The sequence below is a fragment of the Eretmochelys imbricata genome, chromosome 1 (assembly GCF_965152235.1).
Source record: "Eretmochelys imbricata isolate rEreImb1 chromosome 1, rEreImb1.hap1, whole genome shotgun sequence".
Taxonomy (NCBI): domain Eukaryota; kingdom Metazoa; phylum Chordata; order Testudines; family Cheloniidae; genus Eretmochelys; species Eretmochelys imbricata.
Window position 1 is genome coordinate 346,398,902 of NC_135572.1, and position 23,636 is coordinate 346,422,537.

At 44.3% G+C, this 23,636-nt stretch overlaps 1 protein-coding gene across 3 annotated transcripts; it reads right to left on the reverse strand.

Moving 5' to 3' along the window:
• Positions 1-452: 452 nt before the first annotated feature.
• ECHDC3 (enoyl-CoA hydratase domain containing 3) lies at positions 453-20,432 on the reverse strand. Of its 3 annotated transcripts, XR_013344866.1 has the most exons (6): positions 20,277-20,432; positions 18,053-18,174; positions 13,325-13,422; positions 10,386-10,586; positions 7,880-8,613; positions 453-552 (listed from the first exon to the last, which is right to left on the reverse strand). XR_013344866.1 is itself a non-coding variant. In XM_077807891.1 (5 exons), exons 1-5 carry the CDS (start codon positions 20,426-20,428, stop codon positions 8,281-8,283), a joined length of 906 nt encoding a protein of 301 aa, XP_077664017.1. In that variant the 5' UTR covers positions 20,429-20,432; the 3' UTR covers positions 7,790-8,280. The 3 variants fall into 3 exon arrangements, 2 of the variants coding, with proteins under 2 accessions (XP_077664017.1, XP_077664018.1); XM_077807891.1 differs by lacking the exon at positions 453-552 and having other exon boundaries at positions 7,790-8,613; XM_077807892.1 differs by lacking the exons at positions 453-552; positions 20,277-20,432 and adding an exon at positions 20,125-20,130 and having other exon boundaries at positions 7,790-8,613.
• Between the last annotated feature and the right edge of the window lie 3,204 nt (positions 20,433-23,636).

Here is a 23,636-nt window from a genome sequence, read left to right on the forward strand (position 1 = left end):
CAGCACTGCACTAGCCCAGGTGCTAGTCTCCTCACTCAGGAGACAGACCTTCCCCTTTGAAGGTCTGAGAGAGACTAACCCCCTGCTTCTCTCCTGGGCAGCCTTTTTATAGGGCCTAGCCTGGCCCTGATTTGCTGCCCTCTGCTCGGCACTGATTGGCTCCCCCACAGGCCCTCTCTGATTGGCTGCCATTCCGCGCAGCTGCTCTGGCCTGTTGTCGCCCAATCTTGCCTGTGGGGGGGCACTGCCCCCCCACAGGCTTTCAGTTTATCATCTGGTTTGCTGATCTTGGGCTGTAGAACTTAATTAACACATTTGCAACCATTCTGCTTCAAAAAAGTAATATTCTGTGTGCTCATGAAATTAGATAAAGACATTTGTGGATTAAAAAAAAATTGTGCAAAAATTAGAGCTGGAAATTTAGGTCACCTTGTCAGTCCCTTTGCGGGTTTGTTCTATTCCTCCACAGCTCTGCCCAATCCAGTAAGAGACATTTCCAGCAATAGGCAATGCAGCAATCCCCATGGGGAGGCTGTTCCACAGACCTCAGAGCTAGAGGGACAGATTGATGACTAATTATGCGTTCCCAAGTCAAACTAGGCCTATGCTAATTACACAATTGCTTTATTGAGCAAAAATAGTACAAAGAAATATCTTCATCTTAAAAAAAGTTATTGTGATACTTCAGTCGTGCTTTTCATTTGAAGATCTCAAAGTACATAGCACCGAATTTGTTATACCTCATAACATGCTTCTGAGCAGATACAGAGACACTGGAGTTAAAGAGCCAGCTTTATGAAGGGCTTGATCTTGATCCTTCAGGGTGCTGAATATCCTCAACTTCCACTGAGGTTGTTGATTAAACCCGGGACATTGGAAGTTTAGACCCCAAAATAGCGAGTGAGTGGTAGAGTTTGGAAGAGAACTCAAGAGCCTTGCATCCTATTCCCCTGGTCTATCTAATAAGTAACCAACACTCTCTCGCTTAAGCCTCGATCTTGCAAAGGTGTATGTATGGATGTGCTTAACTTTACATATGGTGAATAGTCCCACTGATTTCAATTTCACTGCTAAGATCTCATAAAGTTAAGCACGCCTATAAGTCTTTGCAAGACTGGGGCATTAATGGGCCTATTTCTGTGAATAAGATAGGCAGGATACAGCATTTAAAGGCAGTAGACCTATTCACAGGAGTAAGGTCAGTTGGTTTAGATCCTTATTTAAGTAAAACAAGTTTGACTTGTAACTATTTAATCAGAAACAGGATCTGCTTTAAAAACCCAAACCAACCCCTCAAGACAGTGTCAATAGAGCCATCTAAAAAGGTAGCTTTGCAGCTTGTAGTTAATTACATGAGGACAATTTCTAAAAATATAATTATCTAGTGAAAGAGAGAGCGCATGCAGAAGAACCATCACTTGTGGTCTAGGATGGGCCAGGTGAACCACTCAAGTGCCACAGCCATTTGGGGAGAGCGGAATTCTGTAAAAATCCAATACTGTACTTATTCCTAAAAGCCTGGAACAGAAGAGCCAACAGAGCTTTGCTGAATAACACCCACCAAATATAAACATTACAAAAAACAATTGACTGTCTCCTCAGTGCTCTCAGTTGGCCATGTAGGAAGATGTACCAAGCAGAGCATCTTATATTGAAAAGGATATTGTCAAGGTTAGTTACCCCATATTTAACCCTTTCCCTCTCCTTATCTGTCTGAGCAGTCTGATGTAACTGATGGGTTGTGCACTCCACATTAGCCCTGCCAGGGTTAATGAGGGCCTGAGATCAGTTAGGTCACCTGAGAGGAGGGCCAGGCTTAACAGAGTGAATCCCAGCTGGGAGTGGGCTGGGCCAGCAGAGAACAGGAAGGGGGTGCCAACTCCATGGCCATCCCGTCTGACTCCTTATGAGAGCTGCAGGAAATTTACAGTGGCAAGTCTGACAGCAGAAATGATTTTCGTTTTGAACTATTACTGGTAACAACCAAACTGATGCAACTGGATGTAACCATAGTAATCGCATGGATCCTGGCACATGTAGGGACAGCAGGCAATGAATTGGCAGACAAACAGGCAAAAACTACAATTAATTCTGAATGCACTGACCTGGGAATCCCCTGAAGCAAACTGGAATTTAAACACCTAAATAAAAATGAGATAAGGAAGGAATGGCAAGAGCTGTAGGCGAACAAAACAAAGGGGAAAAGACTCAGAGAAGTATGCCCAACAGTTGAAAATGTTGATATTCTCCAAGGCTCTGAGAGGAAGCTCAAAGTGGCTCTATTTAGAATTCTAACAGGGCACTGCAGATTAAATAGTAATTTATTTCTAATTAACGTGCATAAAGATGGATTATGTGTAACACGGAAGGTGCAGGAAACGATAGAGCATATCCTTTGGGACTGTAAAGACGGCACCAGTGAAAGGAGGTGTTTATATAGAAAACTCAGAGGCCTTAAAATAACAAAATTTTCCTTGCAAAATGTAGCAAGAATACAAGGAAAATAGGAAAAAAAAAAAAAGGCTCTTCGCCAATTCTTTAAGAATTCAGGAAAGGTGCGAGACTCAAAATCACAAACAATCTATAAAATACAACGCACGGCAGTCAGAGCCTCAGGGAGGGAAATTTAGATGCAGTAAATGTGGAGGGGAGCATTTATATGACCCGCGTAGTAACTATGGAGGAAAGCACAGTGCAATCTACGGGAAGTGTATAGCAGCCAAGCAAGAGAGGTACAGAAACAATGCAGAAGCTACTAGGAGACACTGAAGACCAAAAGGGGAAGAGGAAAGGAGACCCAGTAAAAAGAGAGAAGTACACAACATAATAAATCAAAGGGTATAATGAGTGCTACGGGGGGAAAGGAGAAGACATACTGTGTATGGACAAAGAGTTTTATACCTTTTATGATGTAAGCAATAAACTGCGCATTGCAGGCAGGGATAAAAAAACAGAAAATGAAAATTATGGTTAAAGCAGCAGGAAAGTAACTACATTTTAGCAACTTATCAGTAGAACAACTCCATGCTTTCAGTGAAGGAAACACTGAAGTGTAAATAGAATGGTACTAAGTATTTACTGTTTACTGTCTAATAGAAGCGGTTCTCAACCCACGGTCCAATTAGCACACAGCTGCAGCCCAGTTCAGCTGTGTGGTAAAGGCTGCCAACCTACCGGGGTCGCCAGGTTCCCGGAAGCCTGGTGCAGAGAGGTCAGGGCTGCCTGCAGGGGTCAGGGCAGCCGGCCTGCCCTGCATGGTGGGACTCTGGGGTCAGGGCTGCCGGCTGGCCCCGTGAGGTCAGGGGCAGCCGTGTGGCGGGGGTAGGGTGACCAGATAGCAAGTGTGAAAAATCAGGACAGAGGGTGGGGAGTAATAGGAACCTAGGTAAGACAAAGCCCCGAATATCAGGACTGTCCCTATAAAATCAGGACATCTGGTCACCCTAGGCGGGGGGCTGGTGTCGGAGCAGCTGGCTGGGGTCCAGGGCAGCCGGCCCACCCCGCATGGTGGGGTCCAAGGCAGCCACCCGGCACCGCAAACTCCGGGGCAGCCATGCAGTGGGGGTCTGGGTCAGCTGGCCAGTCCTGCATGGCGGGGGTCCGGGGCCTGGACAACCGGCCCATTACGTGTGGCAGGGTCCAGGGCTGCCGGCTGGCCACGTGAGTTCCAGGGTCTGGGGCAGCTGCGCAGTGGGGTCGGGCAGCTGGCTGGCCCCATGCAGTGAGGGTCTGGGGTCGGGCTCACAATGTGTAATAAGTTGAGAACCACTGACCTAATAGCACATGGACAGGAACTAAAGAAAAATATCCTTCTTAAAGATACTAAATCTGATATCATTTGTATACACGAAACACAGTTCATAGGGAAAACTAGATTTTAGAATACTAGGTTATGGCATCTATAGGCAAGAAAGAGAAGTTGGGAGGGGAGGGGGAGTTTGTACATTCACTAAGGAAAACCTAAATTATTGTGAAATTGAGTTGAAGAAACTTAATATAGAGTATAATGTTATCAAGATTCCAAAGCAGAATAAATCTGCATCTTTGAGACTATATAATGTATACAACCCCTGTGGAAAACTGGAGATTTAAGGATTTGACAGAGACAGTCGAAGATGCCACAGGCCCATATAATTATATGTGGAGACCTAAACAGCCATAACAGATGGCAAGGAAGTGGAAAAAATTATAAGAATGGTAAATGTCTAGATCAATTCATTGATGAAAATAATTTAGTAATACTGAATGATACCACTAGGTTTAATGCAGCCAATGGAAATCTCTCATGTCTAGACCTTGGAATTGTGTCAAGTAGTATAGCGAGCAAATGCATCCGGGAAGTCGATAAAAAGGAGGGAATGGGAAGAGATCACTTTCCAGTATTTATAGTTTATCAAGGCAATGTTGAGGATGGAGGAAGGCCCCCACTTGGAATATGAAAAAAATCAAAGTGGGAGCAAATGTAACAAAAATATTAATGAACAATGTATAAGTGATAACACTGAAGAGTTTAATAGCAATATACCTAAGGGAATTATTATGGCAGCAAAGTTAGCAATACTTAAGATATTAAGTCACCCTAAAAGTAGAAACCATGTACCATGGTGGAATAAGGAATGTAAAAAAACAACTAAAGAAAGGAACAAGGCATATAAGAAAGCAAAAAATACAATGAATGGTGAGGATTTAATGAAATATAAAAGAAAGGCAATTGTGAAAAGGGCTATTAAAAAGGGGGTGGGGAAGAAAGCTGGAGAGAGTATGGCAGGAAAATAAATAAAGATTAGGAAAATAAATAGAATCTGGAGTAAGGGCAATTCTGTACCAGGCCTCATTGTAGAAGGCCAAGGGATAAAAAGCTCGAATGAAGAAAAAAGCAGAAGCCCTAGCAGAAATATTCCACAATGTTAGTAATGATGAAAATCAGATATAGAAATCTGTGTGATGGGGAAAAATTATTAAAGAGAATCACAAGAATGGGAAGAGGTGGAGGAAGACGAGAATACAATATTAAACAAAAACTTCTGTATGAAGGAACTTCAAAAAGCTATCGGTAAAAGCAAAAACTCCGCACAAGGCAAGGATGGTATATGGAACGAAATGCTAAAACACCTGGATGAAGGATGTCTGAAAATACCACTAAAACTATACAACAGTGTGCCGGGAACAGGTGAGCTACCAATGGAGATGAAACATGTGGTTGCAGTCCCAGCATGGAAAGCTGCGAAAAAGACCTGGTATGTACAGGCCAATTGCCCTTACATCATGTATGGATAAAGCCATGGCAAAAACGAATGAACAATTAACAACATATCTAGAAAAAAAGGACTTATAGACAACGTGCAAACTGGGTTCGGGAGTGGGAGGAGTCCATTTGATCACAAAGTAAGAGTAGAGATCGAGGCACAAAAAAGTCTGAGGAAAAAGAGTAAATGATAGCAGCTTTCCTAGATATTGAAAAAGCAAATGACACGTTATGGAGAGGGCTTATTGCATACAATATCATCCATTGGCACAAAAGAAAAAATACGTAGGTGGATAAAGGATTTCTTAAGTAAAAGAACTATGCAGGTCAGAGTCACAAATGGCAGTCCGCAGAGGAGTGTTATCAGCTGTATCGTACTCAATGTAACCATAAACAATCTCCCCAAAAAGGATGAGTGCAGGAGTAGGCACATCCTGGTTTTCAGATGATCATGCCATACGAGCTAAAAACTGAAACCAAGAAATAGGTGAGAAACAAATTAATGAAGCACATAGGAAAAATGCCGAATGGGGAAATGTGGGGCTTTCAATTTTAAATTCTGAAAATGAAAGGAATGATATTCACTTAAAAAGAAAATTAAAAAGATTAATTGTCTCTGTATGGACAGCAAATAGGTATAGTTAAAAGCTATAAATTCCTGAGTGTGACATTTGATAGGAAACTAACATGGAAGCATCACATTGAAAATAATGTTGATAAATGTAAAGGTAAACTCAACTTATTTAAAAGTATTTCTGGACCCACCCGAGGAGCACAAAAGAAAGCAATGGTAATGCATTATAGAGCATTAATAAGACTAAATACTGAGTACCAATGCCAAGCATTTAGTTCAGCATCGCAAACAATCTTAACGAAGCTAGACGCAATCCAAGCTCTAACCTTATGCATTGTATGTGGTGCCATCATCCCAACACTATTGTGTATAACGCAGATAGCTGCTGGTGAAATGCCTGTAGCATTAAGATTGAAGGTATTGAACTTAAGCGTTTGGCAAAAGTTACAGGAAACAGGGAAGATGAAAACTCTGAACAAATATTTGCAGAATGCTAGGAATTCAGTGGACAACGTGGTGGTGGTGGTGGGGAGGTTAGAAGAACCCCAAAAATGCCTCATGTCAACAGGCTTGAACTGTGTACAAAAGAATGAAGAGAAAAGAAAGACCTAAAAGAAATGACCACATATAGCTATAGGAAAATGCATTATGTGTGGAAAATCATGCTCCTGATACAAATGAACTATAAGGGGAACAGGAGAGCTAAATATAGTAAATTTAGCAAATCAATGTATGTGATAAATGGGGCAAACATTGCCAAATATTTACAGATGGGGGGGGAAAAGGAGAGAAGGGATAGCATTCTCCATCCCAACATATGGAAGAAAGAAATCCATGAGATTTAGCAACTGCATTAATTGACTATGCAAAACCTGGGGAAGCAAACAAAGTAGCATAGAACTTCACTGTTGGGAACAAAGTATCTTTGCTGTGATACAGAAGGGCCAGGGAAGAATGGGAGAGTGCTAGAGGGGAAATATATAAGCTCAAGGCTAATTAAGGTGTGGTTCCCTGTAGACTAGGGAAGGAGGCTGCAGGTTAATTGGAGCACCTGCAGTCAATCAAGGCCCTGTTAGGAGCCTAATAAAATCCCTTGCTTCAGATAGACAGAAGAAGGAAACTGCCACCCCCTGGAGTTTGGAGAGGTGTTGAGAGATTTGGAAGCCCTGAATACTGAAGTAATAGGGACTCCCTTCCCTACAGTATCTAAGAACTGAGGGTAAGCCCACTGAAGGGGGATGAGGGTAAGAAACCTGCAGGGGTTGAGAGGGGCTGGGACTCAAAGTGAGGAGCAAACCCAGACCCCTCCCCTGCTTTCCTCCTCTACCACCTTCCCAGGCTAGTAGTGGGGCCCTTGGTACCCAAGAGCAGGGGCAAAGGGTGGCATGTTAGCTCCCTGCCAAGAAAAGTGCAGGACCCACTAGACTAACATCAGCCATCTTGCTACATTGCTCAGATGCACTCTCCATGCTGAACCAAGGACATATAGTCCAATAGCTGGGCAATATTGTTGCTTCTTAATGGCATAAGATCAGATCCTTAGCTGGTGTAAACCAATATAGTTCTGGTCACTTTTACCAGTGCTATGCCAATTTACATCAATTTAGTCCAAACTGAACATCCTGGGCCCAATCCTGGCCTCAAGGAAATCAATGGCAAAATTCCCATTGACTTAAATGAATCTAGAGCAGGCCTTTTTTTGGCCGTGTGAAAATGCTGGACCTGCATTTAAAACCTGCACAGACACTGGACTTTAGGGCAAATTATCATTTTATGACCTCAAATGGTGTCCTTTGCATCACTGTGATATTCATCTAAAACTAGAGCAGACAAGGCACTAGAAGATGAACTGAAGGAAATAGACTAATGACTTCTATGGCTCAGAATCACATTTTAATAAGGGGAAAGGACTCTAGCAAGCTTCTGTCTCGATCATAATTGTACAGTATTCATGCTGTAATTAACTATAATGTGTATGTATATATACAACTGCCTGCTCCAGGATGACTCTAAATCCTGTAGCTGTGTGTTATAGGTTCTTAACTAATGGAGATTCTCACTTGGCTCAAGGAGTAGGGGGGCCTATGTTTTCAGAACAGGAGGATCCAAGTTCTTTCCCCAAAGTTTCTTGAAGTTCCAAGTAGCCATGAATATGTTACATTGACGACAGCACCAGATAGAAGGGCTCAGTTCTGACACAAGTCTGAGTTTCTGACAAGGTTTGTTTGATTTACTTCATTTTATTGTGTCCTCAGAAACCTTGTAATATGATTGTTGGCATCCCTTGAAGAACAACCTGAAATATTAGCCATTATCTTCCTCCTCCTTCCTTCCTTATCATTGCCAGTGGCCATCAGCTACACCATACAGAAGTGAAATCGTTTTCAGCAATACCAAAAATACAGTCCCTGGGACTTTCACAGAGAAGACACTGGTGTGAGTTAGCTAAGCCTGAGCGTGCTCATTTGCAAGCTGTGCTCACGTCATGTGACCAGGTAGGCTTGCGTTTCTGAATAAAGGCCTCTATTCCTTCATGCCCATCCTTCAGGGTCAGATTGTCCACCATGACTTGGGAGGTCATTCTGTAGGCAGCATCAAGGTCCAGTGCCATCTGTCTGTAAAAGGTGGCTTTCCCCAGTGCCACAACAGACCGGCTGGCTTCACATATCTTGCGTGCAATTTTCATGGTCTCCTCTTCCAGCTTGTCTTCTGGTACCACCCTGCTGAGAAGTCCATGCAGCAAAGCATTGTGGGCAGAAATAGGCTCTCCTGTGAACAGCATCTCTAATGCAATCTGGACAGAAAAAATAAATCCTACTGAGCCAGTTCAGCTTGCTTTGGTTTACGTCAGCAATTAAAATGGAGACATAAGGCCCAATCTTGTTCACCCTGAAGTCGCTAGCAAAATTCTCATGAGCTTCAATGGGAGGACGGTTGAGTCCAGGGGCAAAAATGTTTCAGAAGTGACCACAGATTTTAGGTGCCAACCTGAGTCACGTGATCCTGATACCGAGAAGTACTGAACCCCCATGATTCCAACTGAAGCCAAGGAGAGGGGTGGGTGCTCAGCATTTTCTAAAACAGAGGCCCACCTTTGTGCTTTAAATTGAGCACACTAAATATAAAATAGAATAAAAATGAAGGCATGCCAAATCAGTGGGTAGTTTTTGAAAATGTTGGCCTTAGTTTTAGTTTTCTGTGTGGTTTTTAATTAGACTCCCTGATGCTCAAGTTAGATCACTGCTACATCTATTTCTGTATTCTGCTTCCTGCAGTGACCTGTGTCTGATGCTTTATTTGAGAGGGGGAAAAAATCCATAATGTACTTGGCTAATTGTACAGGGCTAAATATGGGGAGAAAAATGCCTTGCTGACCTTAGAGGCAATCAGCTGATACCCGGAATCATGAGGTCTAAGTACCCTTGTTGTTGTCTTTGCTGCAGGAGCTACAAATACAAGCATCTCGGACACATTTCATTTGATAAGATGTAAAACCATAAGTCCTAACAGTTGCAACAATGGTGCTTTTTAATCTGATATGGGAGCACTTGTACATTTGGGGGGAGGGATAGCTCAGGGGTTTGAGCATTGGCCTGCTAAACCCAGGGTTGTGAGTTCAACCCCTGAGGGGGTCATTTAGGGGCTCTGGGGCAAAAATTGGGGATTGGTCCTGCTTTGAGCAGGTGGACTAGGTGACCTCCTGAGGTCCCTTCCAACCCTGATATTCTTTGATTAAAATATGTGGCATTGTATTTTTTTAAACAGAATTGTACAATCAGAAATATTGGAAGGATGATCCAGGAGCAGCTGTAGTATCAAACCATTCTAACTCACTCAACAGATTTCAAGATGGCATCAGAGCCAGGAAGTTAACAGTTAAGTTCCCTTTCCTGAAATCTGACCTGCACAGCAGGACCCTTGCACTTGGGCAGAGCCCCACTGACATAACGAGGACAAAAGCTTCTGCCCAGATGGATCCAGTACTGTATGAGGACTGGGACCTGAGGTTGCACGTCTCAAACGAGGCTTTGTGAAGTGAACTGTATTCCTTATCCAGTGAGTGAAGCCCATACTCAGTCAGTAGGAAAGAAATGAGGAGGAGATAAAGGAAGGTCATAGATGCTATTTAAAACAGAGCTAAGCAGATCATGCTGGCATTGAAATGTCAGTGCTTGGCAGGAATGGATACCTAATGGGACTGGTATCCTGCACTTGGAGGGGTCTCTCAGCGGGGGGGAAAGCATCATTGTCTAAAGGAAAGAATTTACTGGCGGAAGGGAGTAGAACTCCTGTGCTGATCTGCTGTTGCTGTGAGGACCCACTGCTTGGGATCAGGGAGGTAGCAGAGCTGCTGTCCTGGAATACAGGTCACGTCTACACTATTCTTGGACTTCCCAGCCCCCCCTCAGACTAATGTTTTGTTTTTTTTTCTAAAGTTGCTTTTGGAATGTTTTGCACGACAAAGTGCCGAGTGAGGGAGGTGCATGGATCAGAGCTAGAGCACGTAAATACGGGGTCTACTTTCAGGAACCCAGAGAGAACAGGTCTCTCTTGAACACCACCTACCTTTTTGGAAAGGGCTCTCCCCACGGCCACAGCTGGTGTGGAGCAGAACAGACCAACGTTGACTCCGGGTGTAGCAAACTGGGATTTCTCACTCGCTACTGCAATGTCACAGCTCGCCACCAGCTGGCAGCCTGCTGCCGTAGCCAAACCATTTACCTGGGCAATCACTGGTACGGGGAGTTTTTGGAGCAGAGTCATGACCTGTATATGCAAAAAGGAAGTGGTCAGCAGGTCACGGATGCGTAGGTGCAACATGTTCCCATAATCCATGACTTGAAGATGTTGTTACAGATACAATAATCTTAATTGATTATCTGTAATATGGTAGCACAGTGTCCCAATAAAAGACAGTCCCTACCCCCAAAGAGTATTACACAGTGCTGGGGGCCAGGACACTTCTGTGGTACTGATCACCTGGCAAGTTGCTTAACTTCTGTGCCTCCATTTCGGTCTGTATAATGATACTTACCCATGTTTGAGCTCTGCAGATAAAAAGTGCTATTTACCTGCTAAGTGTTATCATGATTACCTAGATAAACAACTCACATCAGCACAGGGTGACTAGATGACAAATTTCAGCTGGTTTCTTCACTCTCTTCTTGTGGGGGGAAATCACTTCTGCTAAATCATATTTTACACTCCTTGGCTGAAATTTCCAAATTCAGTTTTGCATGAGCTCTGCCTTTATCTCAGTTCTTGTGCTATTGTTTAAAAACTAGTGTTCAGCACTTCTTGAGAAATGGAACCAGGCAAGGAATCTGTTTGTGTACAGTATTCACATCTGCAACTACTTTCTTCAAAACATCCTTTACAAAAAAATTATTGTATTTGTTTTGTTTTTAAACAAGTCAGGAGAGCTAGTTTCTACTCCAAGATGTATCCGTTTTGTGTGGGATAATACCACCTAGCTTCTAAACAGTACTTTTCATCAGTAGATTTCAAAGTGTGTTCCAAAGGAAGTCAGTATTGTCCTCATTTTACAGATGGAAAAACTGAGGCAGAGATTAAGTGATCTGCCCAAGGGCATGCAGCAGGCCACTGGCAGAGCCAGGACTAAAAGCAGTGTTTCCTGAGCCCCTAGTCCAACACCCAATGCAGTGTGGTCTAGTGAGTAGAGTATGTCACTTAACTTCCTTAATTTCTCCACATGTAAGATGTGGTTATTTACCAGTCAGACTTCCCTGCCACATAGGGGTAAAGTGAGGTTTGATTAGTGCTTTTAAATCTCTTTAAGATCCTCAGATAGAAGGGGCTATAGAAGTGCAAGATATTCCTGTTAGGAAAAAAGATCATATATTTAGTTTAGTCCCTGGCATTTCACTTCCTCTTGAACTTTCTTTATCATTTTCATGGTTCCAGAAATATTTATTTGAAGTATGGTGCATTATTTGTTCCTTATACTCATGGCTAAATTATTACACTTGTCATATGCTAAGGCCCTGATCCTGTATAAGACTTATACACTGACTTAACTTTTTACACTATGAATAGTCTGCTAATCCTCCTATATTTTTCTTTATTAACTCAAAGCCTAGTTTGCTACATCAGGAACCCCAAAGAACGAAATATCTGAGCCATTCTATTCCAATCTGCCCGCTGATTACAGCGGGAAGTGTCGATAACTGAAATCCTGCACACATTCACGGTATTAATTATACCTACAGGACAGTCTAATTTTCTTTTAAAGTGTTAAAGTAGAGAAACTTGCAAACTCTTGATTCCACTCTATATGACAGTAGAAAAGGTTTTATGTTTCTTCAGCTTTTCCATGAACCAGTGGCTGTTTGCTCAATTGCCTGTGGTCAGCATGGCAGGACATTGCTCAGATGGGGGTTAGGCATAAGCCTGTGTGAATAACACATGACTATCTTCAACCAGGGGTAGATGTAACTAGCCCTGATTCAATGGGTGTACTATATTAAACTGCTGAGGGGGCACTGTCCACCCGCAGCAGCCCCCTTGTTCCTAGCACTTCAACTTTAATCCCAGCTTGGTGCTGAGGGGAGGCTCTGAGAGGCAGGGGCTGGAGAACAAGCCTATCCCCTCACTCACCCTGAAGCAGCAGCTCCTATCTTGCAGCCCTGGGCTGGCTCCCCACTCTGGGTGTTGTAATCTTGCACACAGGATCACAGTGCCACTCAGGTTTGGCCTGGCTGCCTCTCCATCATGTTTTCCTGGTTTTACACCCTTGGTTTAATGATTTCTGTGGGTGCAACTCAACCCATGAACCCACCCTAAAGCCACCCCTATCTTCAACTGAAAAGAGCAAAAAATCGACTTTGAATTAAACATTATCTTACTAATACTATAAAACTAATATTAAAATAAACAGGCAAATCCATGGGTGTTATCAATATGTCTAATGGTACCTGGCACTTACATAGCAACTTTCTCATGAGGCTCTCAGAGCTTTTAACAAATATCAGTAAATTAACCATGTGTCCCTATTGGTTCCAGTTGACTAACTAGGTTTTGGAATAGGACAACGGCTCCTAATTGATGCAAGGTAGGTTAGGAGTATTATGCCTATGAAACATAACGAATTGATCCATATTTGTGCAGACTGCAAGACTCATGCAGTGATGATACATGGATCAAATATTAAAAAGATTTAAAGGAACATGCAACAATTATACCTAGTTTCGAGCATTTGCATATTGCAGATACAAGCCTTTAATCATGCATAATCCTTACACTTCTGTTTGCATATGGAGAAATGATGAGAGAAAATAACGTGTCCAAGATCAGACAGTAAATCAGTGGCAGAGTCAAGAACTGGAGTCAGGAGTCCAGAGGGCCAAGCTCTGCTCTAACCACAGGACCACCACATTCTTTCCCTTCTTAAACTTGTTTCATTGTCCCATTCAGCTCTGCACTTTAATAGTGGATTCACTGAAATGCATTATTGGCATTAATGCAAAATCAGTACCCTGGCTTACCTCAGCACAGGTATCAAATACTTCGATATGGTGCTTCATGTCCCAGTCACTGGACAATTCTTTTAAATCATGGCCAGCTGAAAATACAGGTCCTTCCGCTGCAAAGCATTCAATAAAATGACGAAAAAAACTTTTAATGTTGCTGATCTGAATGAATCTAGCATCTTGGGCTGGTGACAATTCAGAATGTAGTAAGTCCTACATGGCAGAAGTAGAGATACCCCAAAATAGGGGAGGAGGGTACTTTGCAAAAACATCACAAAATGTTGCCTTCTGTTGTTTAGATCAAGATTTCAACTGCTGTAGATCAAGATACAGACTGCTGTACAGCATTTAGTCACATAAACCCCAGTGACTCTAACAGGCATTGTAAGGACACATCTGTAGAAGAAACCCTTGAGCTTTCATTTTCAGCTTCTACTTTGCCTTCCATTGTAGGTACCCAGTGAAATGCAACCAGTGATCTCACATCACTTGCTACTGAGCACCTCTTGTGTAACTTAGTGCAAGACATGACAACTGGTCATCTAGGAGAGGCACAAAATGGCAGACATAATAAGAATTTACACATAAGAATGCATATAGCTCAAATATATTTCATCCCAAAGTCATCTAAGGCACCTTATAATCTTAAATTGATATACAAGCCATAAAAGGGATCTCTTAAACTGCTACTGAAACTACGGATTGGCTCAAGGCAGGAGGTACCTGCAGCGTGCCAAATTACAACAGGCCACGTGTTCACCTCATTAATCTTACTGCTGTGTGAAATGCTCCCTAGCAACTCAGGTCTCCTAGGAGAAATCCAGAGGGGAGTTAGTGCTGCTCCTTGCAGTAGTGACACCCTCTCCTCAGCTCAGAGAGAAGGTGGTATACCAAATGAGGGGGGCTGGGCAGGGCGGGAGGCAAAGGAAAAGCATTGCGGGGCTGGCTCTCTGCGTGAATGCCCTGTGACCTGCAAGGATAGTACCATATATCTCCAAGGATCCTCAAGCTCTGTAGAGTCAGGGGGCTGCAGCCCCTCAAAAATAAAGTGAGGTCACACCCAAATAATTTTTGAAATTCTTTCCTTCATCCTGTTGGCTTTTCCGGGGGTGAGGAGGGGGAGGAGTATTTGATCCCCTGTATTTAGCAGAGTTTCCTACCTCAGTCAATAGGAAGTGATGGGGTTTTATGGGGCTCAGCCTAGCTTCTCAGAAAACACAATAAAATAGTTATTCAGTGCAACTTAAACAACAGCTTCTACCTAGTATGGTGGGGAGTTGCTCTGTTCTTAGGCTGATTGACACAGTTCTCTCCTGTTTATACAGGACTCAGCAGCCTCTGGTTAATATTTCACCCACGCTAAATAAAGATCAGGATCTTGGTGCCAGGTTGTTCAGGAGGGCAACAGCCAAGAACTGTCTTTCCTCTCTGATGGTTGTTGTGGGCAATGGTTGCTCCACCTCCAAAGCTCTCATCTGTGGAATCCTACACGGCTAAGTCCTCTCTCTCTTCTGTCCCTTCTCTACTCATGATCCTTTAACTATATGATGCTGTCGGGAAGGCTGGTGTGACAGCACAGACTGAATTGCCAGCAGTATGCAGAATACACCCAGCTATACGTCTGCTTTATGTCAAACACAAACAGTACCATCCCCCAGCTCTCTCAATGCCTACTAGAAATCTGAACTAGATGAATGCTGAATCCAGGCCACAGCAAAGTAATAGTGGTAGGAAGAAGGAAGTATCCTCTCTATCAAGGGCATTTGCCCTAAGGATAAGTTAGTTGGCAGTTTTGGGGTTCTTTAGAGCTCCTTATTGCTAATGGATACTTATGTAGCCAGGCACCAAAAAACACCCATGTCCAACTGCAAAGACTGTGTTCCATCCCAGCAGACAGACACAGCCCTGGCCATGCAATAGTTTCCTCTGTGCCAGACTGTTGTAACTAATTATGTCTGGGGGAAAAAGCCACACGCACGCCCTTAAAAAGCTCCAATTTATACAAAACACAGTAGCCCATGTGCCACTCTACTGCTAGGTCATGAAAAATCATCCCATAGGATTTGGCCTTAACTTGCCAGAGATCACTTCCTCCTCCTTATCAGCTGCATTCCACTAGAACAATGAAACTGGAGTAGAACTGGTTGAAAGTTCTCATTTAAAAAAAATCAAAAACAAAAAAAACAAAACAAAACAAACCCCAAAGTAAAAATGTTGAATATTTCACAAAATTTTTACTTTTTTTTACTTTTGAAAAATTAGTATAAAATTTCAAAAAAATGGTCACTTTTCCCGTTTGTTTCACCCTCTGTTCTGTGGAGCATCCCAGGGGAGCTCATGAGTGCACAGGAGCCAGAATTTTCATAGGGGCTGCACCTAGACGATGAAAAGCATTACAGCAAGCGATAAAAAGTACCATGGACTTTCAAAGCTAACTGAAAACTAACTTCTCTGACCTACCTTTCCCTCAATAAACCCTTCACCCACAGAGATATACAAATAATCCAACTCTCACTCTCATTCACACAAAATTAAAAAGAATTATAAACGAATCAAGCTATTTCTCCTACAGGCCAGGAAAGAAAAAAGATTGTTTATTGTTTTTTCTATTTTATATACTCTGGAAATTCTCAGATATTACTGTTTTATTCAAGTTCTTATACCATGCCCATCAACGTTACCTATAGTGATAGGGGTTATCTGAGTATCTAGAAGGAAGAAGGGACATAATAACACTTGGCTCTTATATAATGCTGGTCACCTTTTGATCTTTACAATGCTTGTCATCTTTCCTTTTACAAATAGGGAAACTGAGGGACGGTGAAGTTTGGAGACTTGCAGAAGAGTACAAAGGCAGCTAGTAATAGAGCTGGGAATTGAATCCACATCTCCTGAGTCCCAATATTGTGTCCTACCCACTGAACTTCTGCACAACATGTTGTGACATTGATCACAACTTCAACATTAAGCACATGAGCCTGTGGAATTGCTGCTGAAATCAATGGGAGTTGTGGGAGCTCAACACCTCTTAACAGTAAACCCTTAAAAAAAAAAAGGAATTTTCTTTAACTCGATGGTCATTGTAACCTAGGTTTTATTCTGTTAAAAAAAATCCCTATATATAAAATTGATTTTGAAAAGAAAAGAAAAGTAACAATTGAACTTATGAACCCTTAAAAATATACTGCAGTAACGGTCCAAAACGCTGCAGCTCACAAGAGGGTTCCTGCAGTGTTTGTCACTTGTGTAGATTTGTATTTTCACTGAGTGAAGAAAAGTTTAGTTATTACTATCATCAGTACTTATTATTGCACTTATAAAGTAGGGTCAGACCCTGCATGGACTTATGCATATGCTTAGCTTCACACAGCGTGGGTAGTACTCTCTCAGGTCACACTGAAGGTATTGTTCACAGTGTGTAAAATTAAGCATATATGTGGGACTTCGGATTTTAGGTCTTGACCAATAAAACACGATATAAATAAAATTTAAAAAACCAGTGTTTATCAAATAAACTCTGGAAATGGTTACTTGTATCTAAGGGCTCATCTGCACAGAGCAGTAATGCAGAGTATGAGAGGGTGATTTCTAAAGCACACTAATGAGTTGTGCATTAACTGGTCTGTGCAGACCCTGCTGGTGGGCATGAAAGGTTCCCTAGTGTGCTTTAGCATAGTGTTGTTTGAAACAGTGCTAGGTTGATGTACACCAGGAAACATTATGAAGAGATTGCTCATTACAGTGTATACAAAGAGAAAGCTCCAACATCCCTGATTTTTGGACTCATTGATTTTAAGGCCAGAAGGGACCATCATGATCATGTAGTCTGACCTCCAGGCCACAGAATATCACCCACCTGTTCCTGTAATAAGCCAATAACCTCTGGGTGAGTTACTGAAGTCTTCAAATCAAGATTTGAGAACTACAAGTTACAGAGAATCCATCAAAAAGAAAAGGAGTACTTGTGGCACCTTAGAGACTAACCAATTTATTTGAGCATAAGCTTTCGTGAGCTACAGCTCACTTCAGAGAATCCACCATTTACTCTTGTTCAAACCAGTACGTGACCTGTGACCCACACTGCAGAGGAAGGTGAAAACCCCCTGGGGTCTCTGCCAATCTGTCCTGGAGAAAAAATTCCTTCTGACTCCAAATGTGGTGATCAGTTAGACCCTCAGCACGTGGGTGAGACCCACTAGTCAAAAACCTGGGAAAGAATTCTCTGTAGTAACTCAAAGCCCTCCCCAACTAGTGTCCCATCACCAGCCGTTGGAGATATGGGCCATCTACCCTCATCATACCAGGCCCTTCATAAACTTATCAAGCTCAGCCTTGAAACAAGTTAGATTTTTTGCCCACACTGCTCCCCTGGAAGGCTGTTCCATCTACAGCTACCTAACGTTTAAAAATAGCTAAAAATAGCCCCCTAAAAATGAAATTAATAAGCCCTGAAAAATAGACACTCTACATATATGTAAGTCTTTGCAGGATCCTCAGATCTGTAACAACATTCATCTAAAACACTTAACAGAGTTTGGGTAAGTATTATTATTCCAATTTTACAGCTGCGTAAACAATGGCCCTGACTCTGCAAATTTGGAACTGCCAGCGAACCAAAACATGCATTATTTGCCCATCTCTAACACTGTCCAAACCACCACTATGTATATGGCATTGTAGAACATGGCAGTTGACCCATCTTTTTTTCCAACCTTTTTTTTCCCCCTGAGATCAAGGAAATACCTGAAATGATGATGACTCTGAGAGCCTTGCTTTTGATATCATGCAGAATATCATCGCGGAGACACTTCAGCATAGAGAGTGACAGAGCATTTCTTTTCTTCGGGTTATTCAACATAATGTGTCTGTAAAGATTTTAGTAACAAACTGGTCATGATCCAGTCAAACAAAATAGAACCTCTACGACTGTTTCTGGAATCAAAGCTTTGGTCCAAATAAGGACGGGCACTTGAAATTTGTTATTTTATTTAATATAATTTATGTGTATTGCAGTAGAGGCAAGAGACCTCGTCAGTTCTCAAGACCCCATTGTGCTAGGCACTGTACAGTCATGTAACAAAAAGACTGTCCCTGTACTGAAGAATTTACAGCTGAATCTGGTTTTAAACTTGCTACCAGGAAGCATTTCTTGACAACTTTGTTCCCTGATGGAGGCTGCTGTGTTCCTCTGTATCAGATATGGACTGGCTACACAGCTTACTTATACATACCAGATGTGTTCATCATTAGATCCTCGGGAGGCCACCTCTTGGGAACAGACAGAAGTCATGTTTGTTCTATTATCGCTTCTCTCCCATGGTGGCAAAGGGTAAGAGCATGACAATTTCATAAAGTGAAGGCAGGAGCCCCTCCCCCCCAAAATAAATACAAAATTTAATTTAAAAATTCCAAGCCACACACTTTGTGGGACTAAGAAGGCACAGTTATGTCCTATAACTCACTGTGGCTGTTTAGGGCCCAATCCAGCACACACTTAAGACCAGGCATAACACTTGTGACTGTGAATAATCCCATTTAGGTCAACAGGACTACATTTGATGGGAATGAGCGTGGGAGCCTTGGGCAATGTGGCTCCAAGCAGGCACGGGGGTTCATCCATACAGAAGCAACTGCAGGATCTAGCCTAGGGGTTCTCAGGACAAATTTTTTGGTGGCCTCAGGGTGCGGCCACCAACTCTTGCTGATGGCCGCTCTCATATTTTTTCCTATAATATTTGGTCATCTTTAGGAAAAACAAATAAATATGCATATACACATGTCCAAATTATTGTAATATATTTAGTGCTAGTTCGTAAGTCTGTTGTGAAAAGTGATATTAACAAACATACAAGTATCACTTTTCACAGAAGACTTACTCAGCCCTGGCAAGCCTGGGAAAAATTAAACCCTGGATGGGGGTCGGGGGAGGCAGCTGGGGTTGGGGCGATGGGGCTGGTAGGTGGGTGGGTGGGTGGCCAGGGGAGGCAGCAGGGGGCTGGAGCATCAAGCCCCGTGGCCAGAGCCTGCCACCCCAACATACCAGGGCTGAAGCCCAAAGCCTGAGCCCCACCACACCTGGGAAGGTGAGGAACTCACCAGCTGCTCCTCCAGGTATCTCTGGAGGGGGGGCAGGGCCCAACCCCGGCTGGAAGATCCAGCAACCAACACAAAGGTGGTGCATCCAAAAGCACCAGGGAGGGGCCACTACTTTGCCACTTCCCCCCTGCATCACAGCGCAGGAGGTTGTGGCCTCAAGAAAAGGCCCTGGTGGCCTCATTTGAGAAACACTGATTTAGATTGGTGAATCTCTGTGGCAGAGAGGCTCCCGGCTCTTCATAGGTCAGACAGCACCATTCTCACTGTGGGCAGTTTTATATACTACAAGGATTTTATATACCACAAGGAAAATTTAGAAGTGCAAATGTGCTGTCAAAATTATTAAGCCACACCCACTGAGCTAGGGACTGAACAGAGTAATAGACACATGGGAAGGCCCCCTCCCTGCTCCTGTAAACGATTTTATGTCCTTATTCTTTAAAGGACTTTTTAAAAATGATCCCCCTGGATTTTGATTGCCATACTGGCCTTGAACTGTACCCCATCCACCTTTCAGTTACACTCACTCATTGCCAATCTATGCAGGTCCCCCACAAAAGCTGACATTGCCCCATTAAATCACTGACATCAGAAACCCAGAGTTATGAAGATTAACTGCATAGAAAATTCTGTCTGCGTGTCAGGGAAATCCACCAGCATTTCAACCCCCTTTGCTATTATGGGCGAGTTGGGGGTGGGGTCTAGTGCGTTACACACACCTCGTTTTGGGGTCTGGGTCACATACAAAATCCCCCAACAGGAACGTCCCATCGGGGCACTGGGGAGAGTGGGGACTACTCTGAGTCCCAGCGCTGGTCGGCTCTGTGTGACCTTTTGCTCAGCCGCTCACACGGGCGCAGCGTAGCCTCACCTGATGCCATCCAGCTGCCGCGTGCTGGTGAGTTTCTCCAGCGGTGGCTGCTGCCCCGATCCAGCGGTGGCGCCGCTGCAGAACCCAGAGGCAACGCGGCCGCGGAGGATCCGGGAGGGCTTCAGCCTCCATAGTCTCAGGCTCGCAGCCATTGCTTGTTTGGGGAAGGAGTGGGAGGAGGTGTTGTGCAATTGCTGGAGCCTTTCTGGCTCTCTGCTGACCCCTAGGCTGGCAGCGCTCTGCAGGGAAACGGGGGAAATGCTCCTCTGCCTCCACCCGGCCACCCACAGCAATCTGCTCCCTCTGCCTGCACAGAGAGCTGGGCGCTAGTGTGCTCGCCTCTGCTCTCCAGGCACACACAGCCTGATGCCGCCTTGGCCTGCCTGCCCCTCAGTGCGAAGACATTGCCATTCTCACTTGGCAGCACTCATTTTGCACAGGTGTAGGTGACAACGCATTACAGCAGGACAATGGTGAACTGGACCTAATGTCTCCAGCCCCAGCCACTGGTGTGGTGCTGTTATGCAGGCTCCCAAAGCAGCAGTGACCTTCTTAATATGCCCAGTACAGGATTTGGCACCATTTGTTTGCAGATGCTTAACGTATCTGGGAGGATGTTGTTCAGGTCACTCTTCCTAGGAGGGCAGCATTCATGGAGGATGAATTACTCTTCCCTCTTTTGAATAGAGTTCTGTGGTTCTTTATATCCTCAGCAAAACTGCCTGGATCTGTGACATTCTGATTTTATGGGAGCTGGGGATTTAGATCTAAGCCTGTGTCAGTAAATTGTCTTAATGGCCTTTTGATAATGGGCAACGATCGGTTTCGGGGCTGATGCCGATCATCCTGAAACAGTGGGAAGAAATACTAATTTCTGAAAAAATTGTCTTAATTTGCAGGTTGGAGTGATATATTGTCTGTCTCTAGCACCATCTAGCTGAAGTTCTGAAGGAAGTTGAAAAATCTTAATTAAGACTCACAGCCACCTTGTGAGGCAGCTACTCAGCAGTCTGATTATTCTCCTTGTACAGAGTGGGAAACTGAGGCACAGAGATGCAATGGCTTTCTCAATATCACATGATTTGATAGCAGAATAGGGAATAGAAGAAAATCAAAAGTTCTGCCCCCCAGTTTTCTATGCACTAGCCAAAGACCAGGATCCCATAAAGAGTCACTTATGAAAAGAATAAGACTTGAAAGAGCAAAATGATGGTACTTAAGGAGTGTGGAAAGGCCAAATAACCTCACTGCTCCTATGACATTGAGTTGAGCAGATCAAACCCAATGGGTTGCATTGGTACAATGTGTACACTAGCCAATTCATTATAATACTTATCATTGCTCCTTCCATCCAAAGAGCTCAAAGACGTTAATTGTTACAACATTCCTGTGAGCTGTAGATTCAATAAATGTTAACCATCCCCATTTTACTGAGGGGGGACATTCAGATTTCAGAGACAGAAGTTAAGTAACTTTCCTAAGATCACCCAGCAAGTCAGTGACAGAGCCAAAGGTAAAACGCAGATTTCCTGACTCAGAGTCCTCTGTTTGAAGTACTCTTCTGAAATGCCCTGGCAGAGCTGGGGGGTGATGGATTAGGGAGCTGCAATAGCCTTCACCCACATCACTCCCTGCTAAACTTCATGGGGAGGCGTGTTGGAGCTGGTGGGCTTCTGGCTCATCAGGCTGCCTTCTTAGAAGGGTGACACAAAAAGCAGAGAATCATCATTTCCAATTCAGCAGAACGCACACAGTAGTGCCAACCCCAAAGGTTAAAAAATCATGAGTCAGGCCCCGCAAAATCATGAGATTAAAAAACATTACACTGTGGTTTTTGGCCTGACTTTAGATTGTTGAGCTCTCCCTACTCATCCCCAGTGTGTGCATGACAATCAGTGCTGCCCACCCTCCCATATTTATTGGGTGAGGTGATTTGCAGGAGCTCTCACCCTCACATCTGCTCAGCCCCCCAGGCCTCAGATCAATTATACCCCAGCATCAGTTCTGTCCCTTGCTCTCACAACCTCCCTTCTGCTCCTCCTGGGGTTCTTCATCCCCTTCCCAGGCCTTGGGAAGCTGCAGTGGGGTCCTCTCTCCCACTTCCAGGATGGGGGGGTCAGCTCCAGGGGCTCTTCATCCCCCCTTCCCAGGCCACAGAAGGGGAAGTGGGAGTGGAGCTGCCCTGAGTTGCTGGACTTTCTGCTCCCTCCTTCCCCCTCCCCTCCTGTGAGTATGGTGTCAGCTCAGCTTGCTTCCTCCAGCAGCTCTGATTGGCTGCTCTAACCCAGAAGCTGGGCACTGAGCAGGAAAGCAGCCCATCAGCGGAGGGGCCCCCCCAGGCAGGGCTGAAATTCTCTAAAAAAAAGGGCCGGAGCTTCTAGCCTCATTGCCAGGCAGGGAGTCAGCCCTGACTGAAATCCCACCACTTCCCCATTCTTTATTTCACTCACTACTCACAGAAGTGACCTCTTGTCTTTGTTTACATGCAGTACAGGCTGTCTGGAAAAACTTCCTAACTGTCATGGTGGTAAAGCACTGGAATAAATTGCCTAGGGAGGTTGTGGAATCTCCAACATTGGAGATTTTTAAGAGCAGGTTTGACAAACATCTGTCAGGGATGGTCTAGCTAATACTTAGTCCTGACTTGAGTGCGGGAGACTGGACTAGAAGACCTCTTGAGCATGGGCGGCAGATATAATAGGCATGGGGAGGCTAAACCTCCCTTAAGCCAAGGCCTGGACCCACCCAAGCTCCGCCCTCTCCCCCAAGCCAGAGTTTAGCTCTGGACAGAGGCCAGCGGCCAGGTGCTGGGGCCGACGGTGGGAGCGGCTGGCAGCTTGGGGCTGGGGCCAATGGTGCAAGTGACCAGAGGCCCAGCACTGGGGCCGGTGTTGAGGGCGGCTGGAGGCCTGGGGCTGGCGGGAAGCCTGGTGTTGGGGCCAATGCTGAGGTCAGCTAGCAACCCAGTGCTGGGGGTGGCCAGAGACCCAGACGTTTCAGCCAGGGCTTCTCCGGCTGCAGGGTGGGGGTGCTCAGGGCTCCGGTGGACATGGGAGGTGGTAGGGATGGGGCTGTGTGGCTAGCCTCCCTGAAGTGGGGGCTCATGCACCATCCATGCTCTCGAGGTCCCTTCCAGTCCTATGATTCTATTATTCCTCAGAGCTGGGAGGTAGCTGTGTGAGGTAGTGTGACGGGGCGTACATACCCCTCACTAGGCAGGAAAGGGTTAATCCCATACTATGGGCAGAGGAAGTCCTGCCCCTCAGACCCTGCTGGGCATGATCCAACTGCTGTGCTAGCATAAAGGAGAGCAGCCCAGCTCACTTGAGGCTGACTACCATGGAGGAAGGATACTTGAGG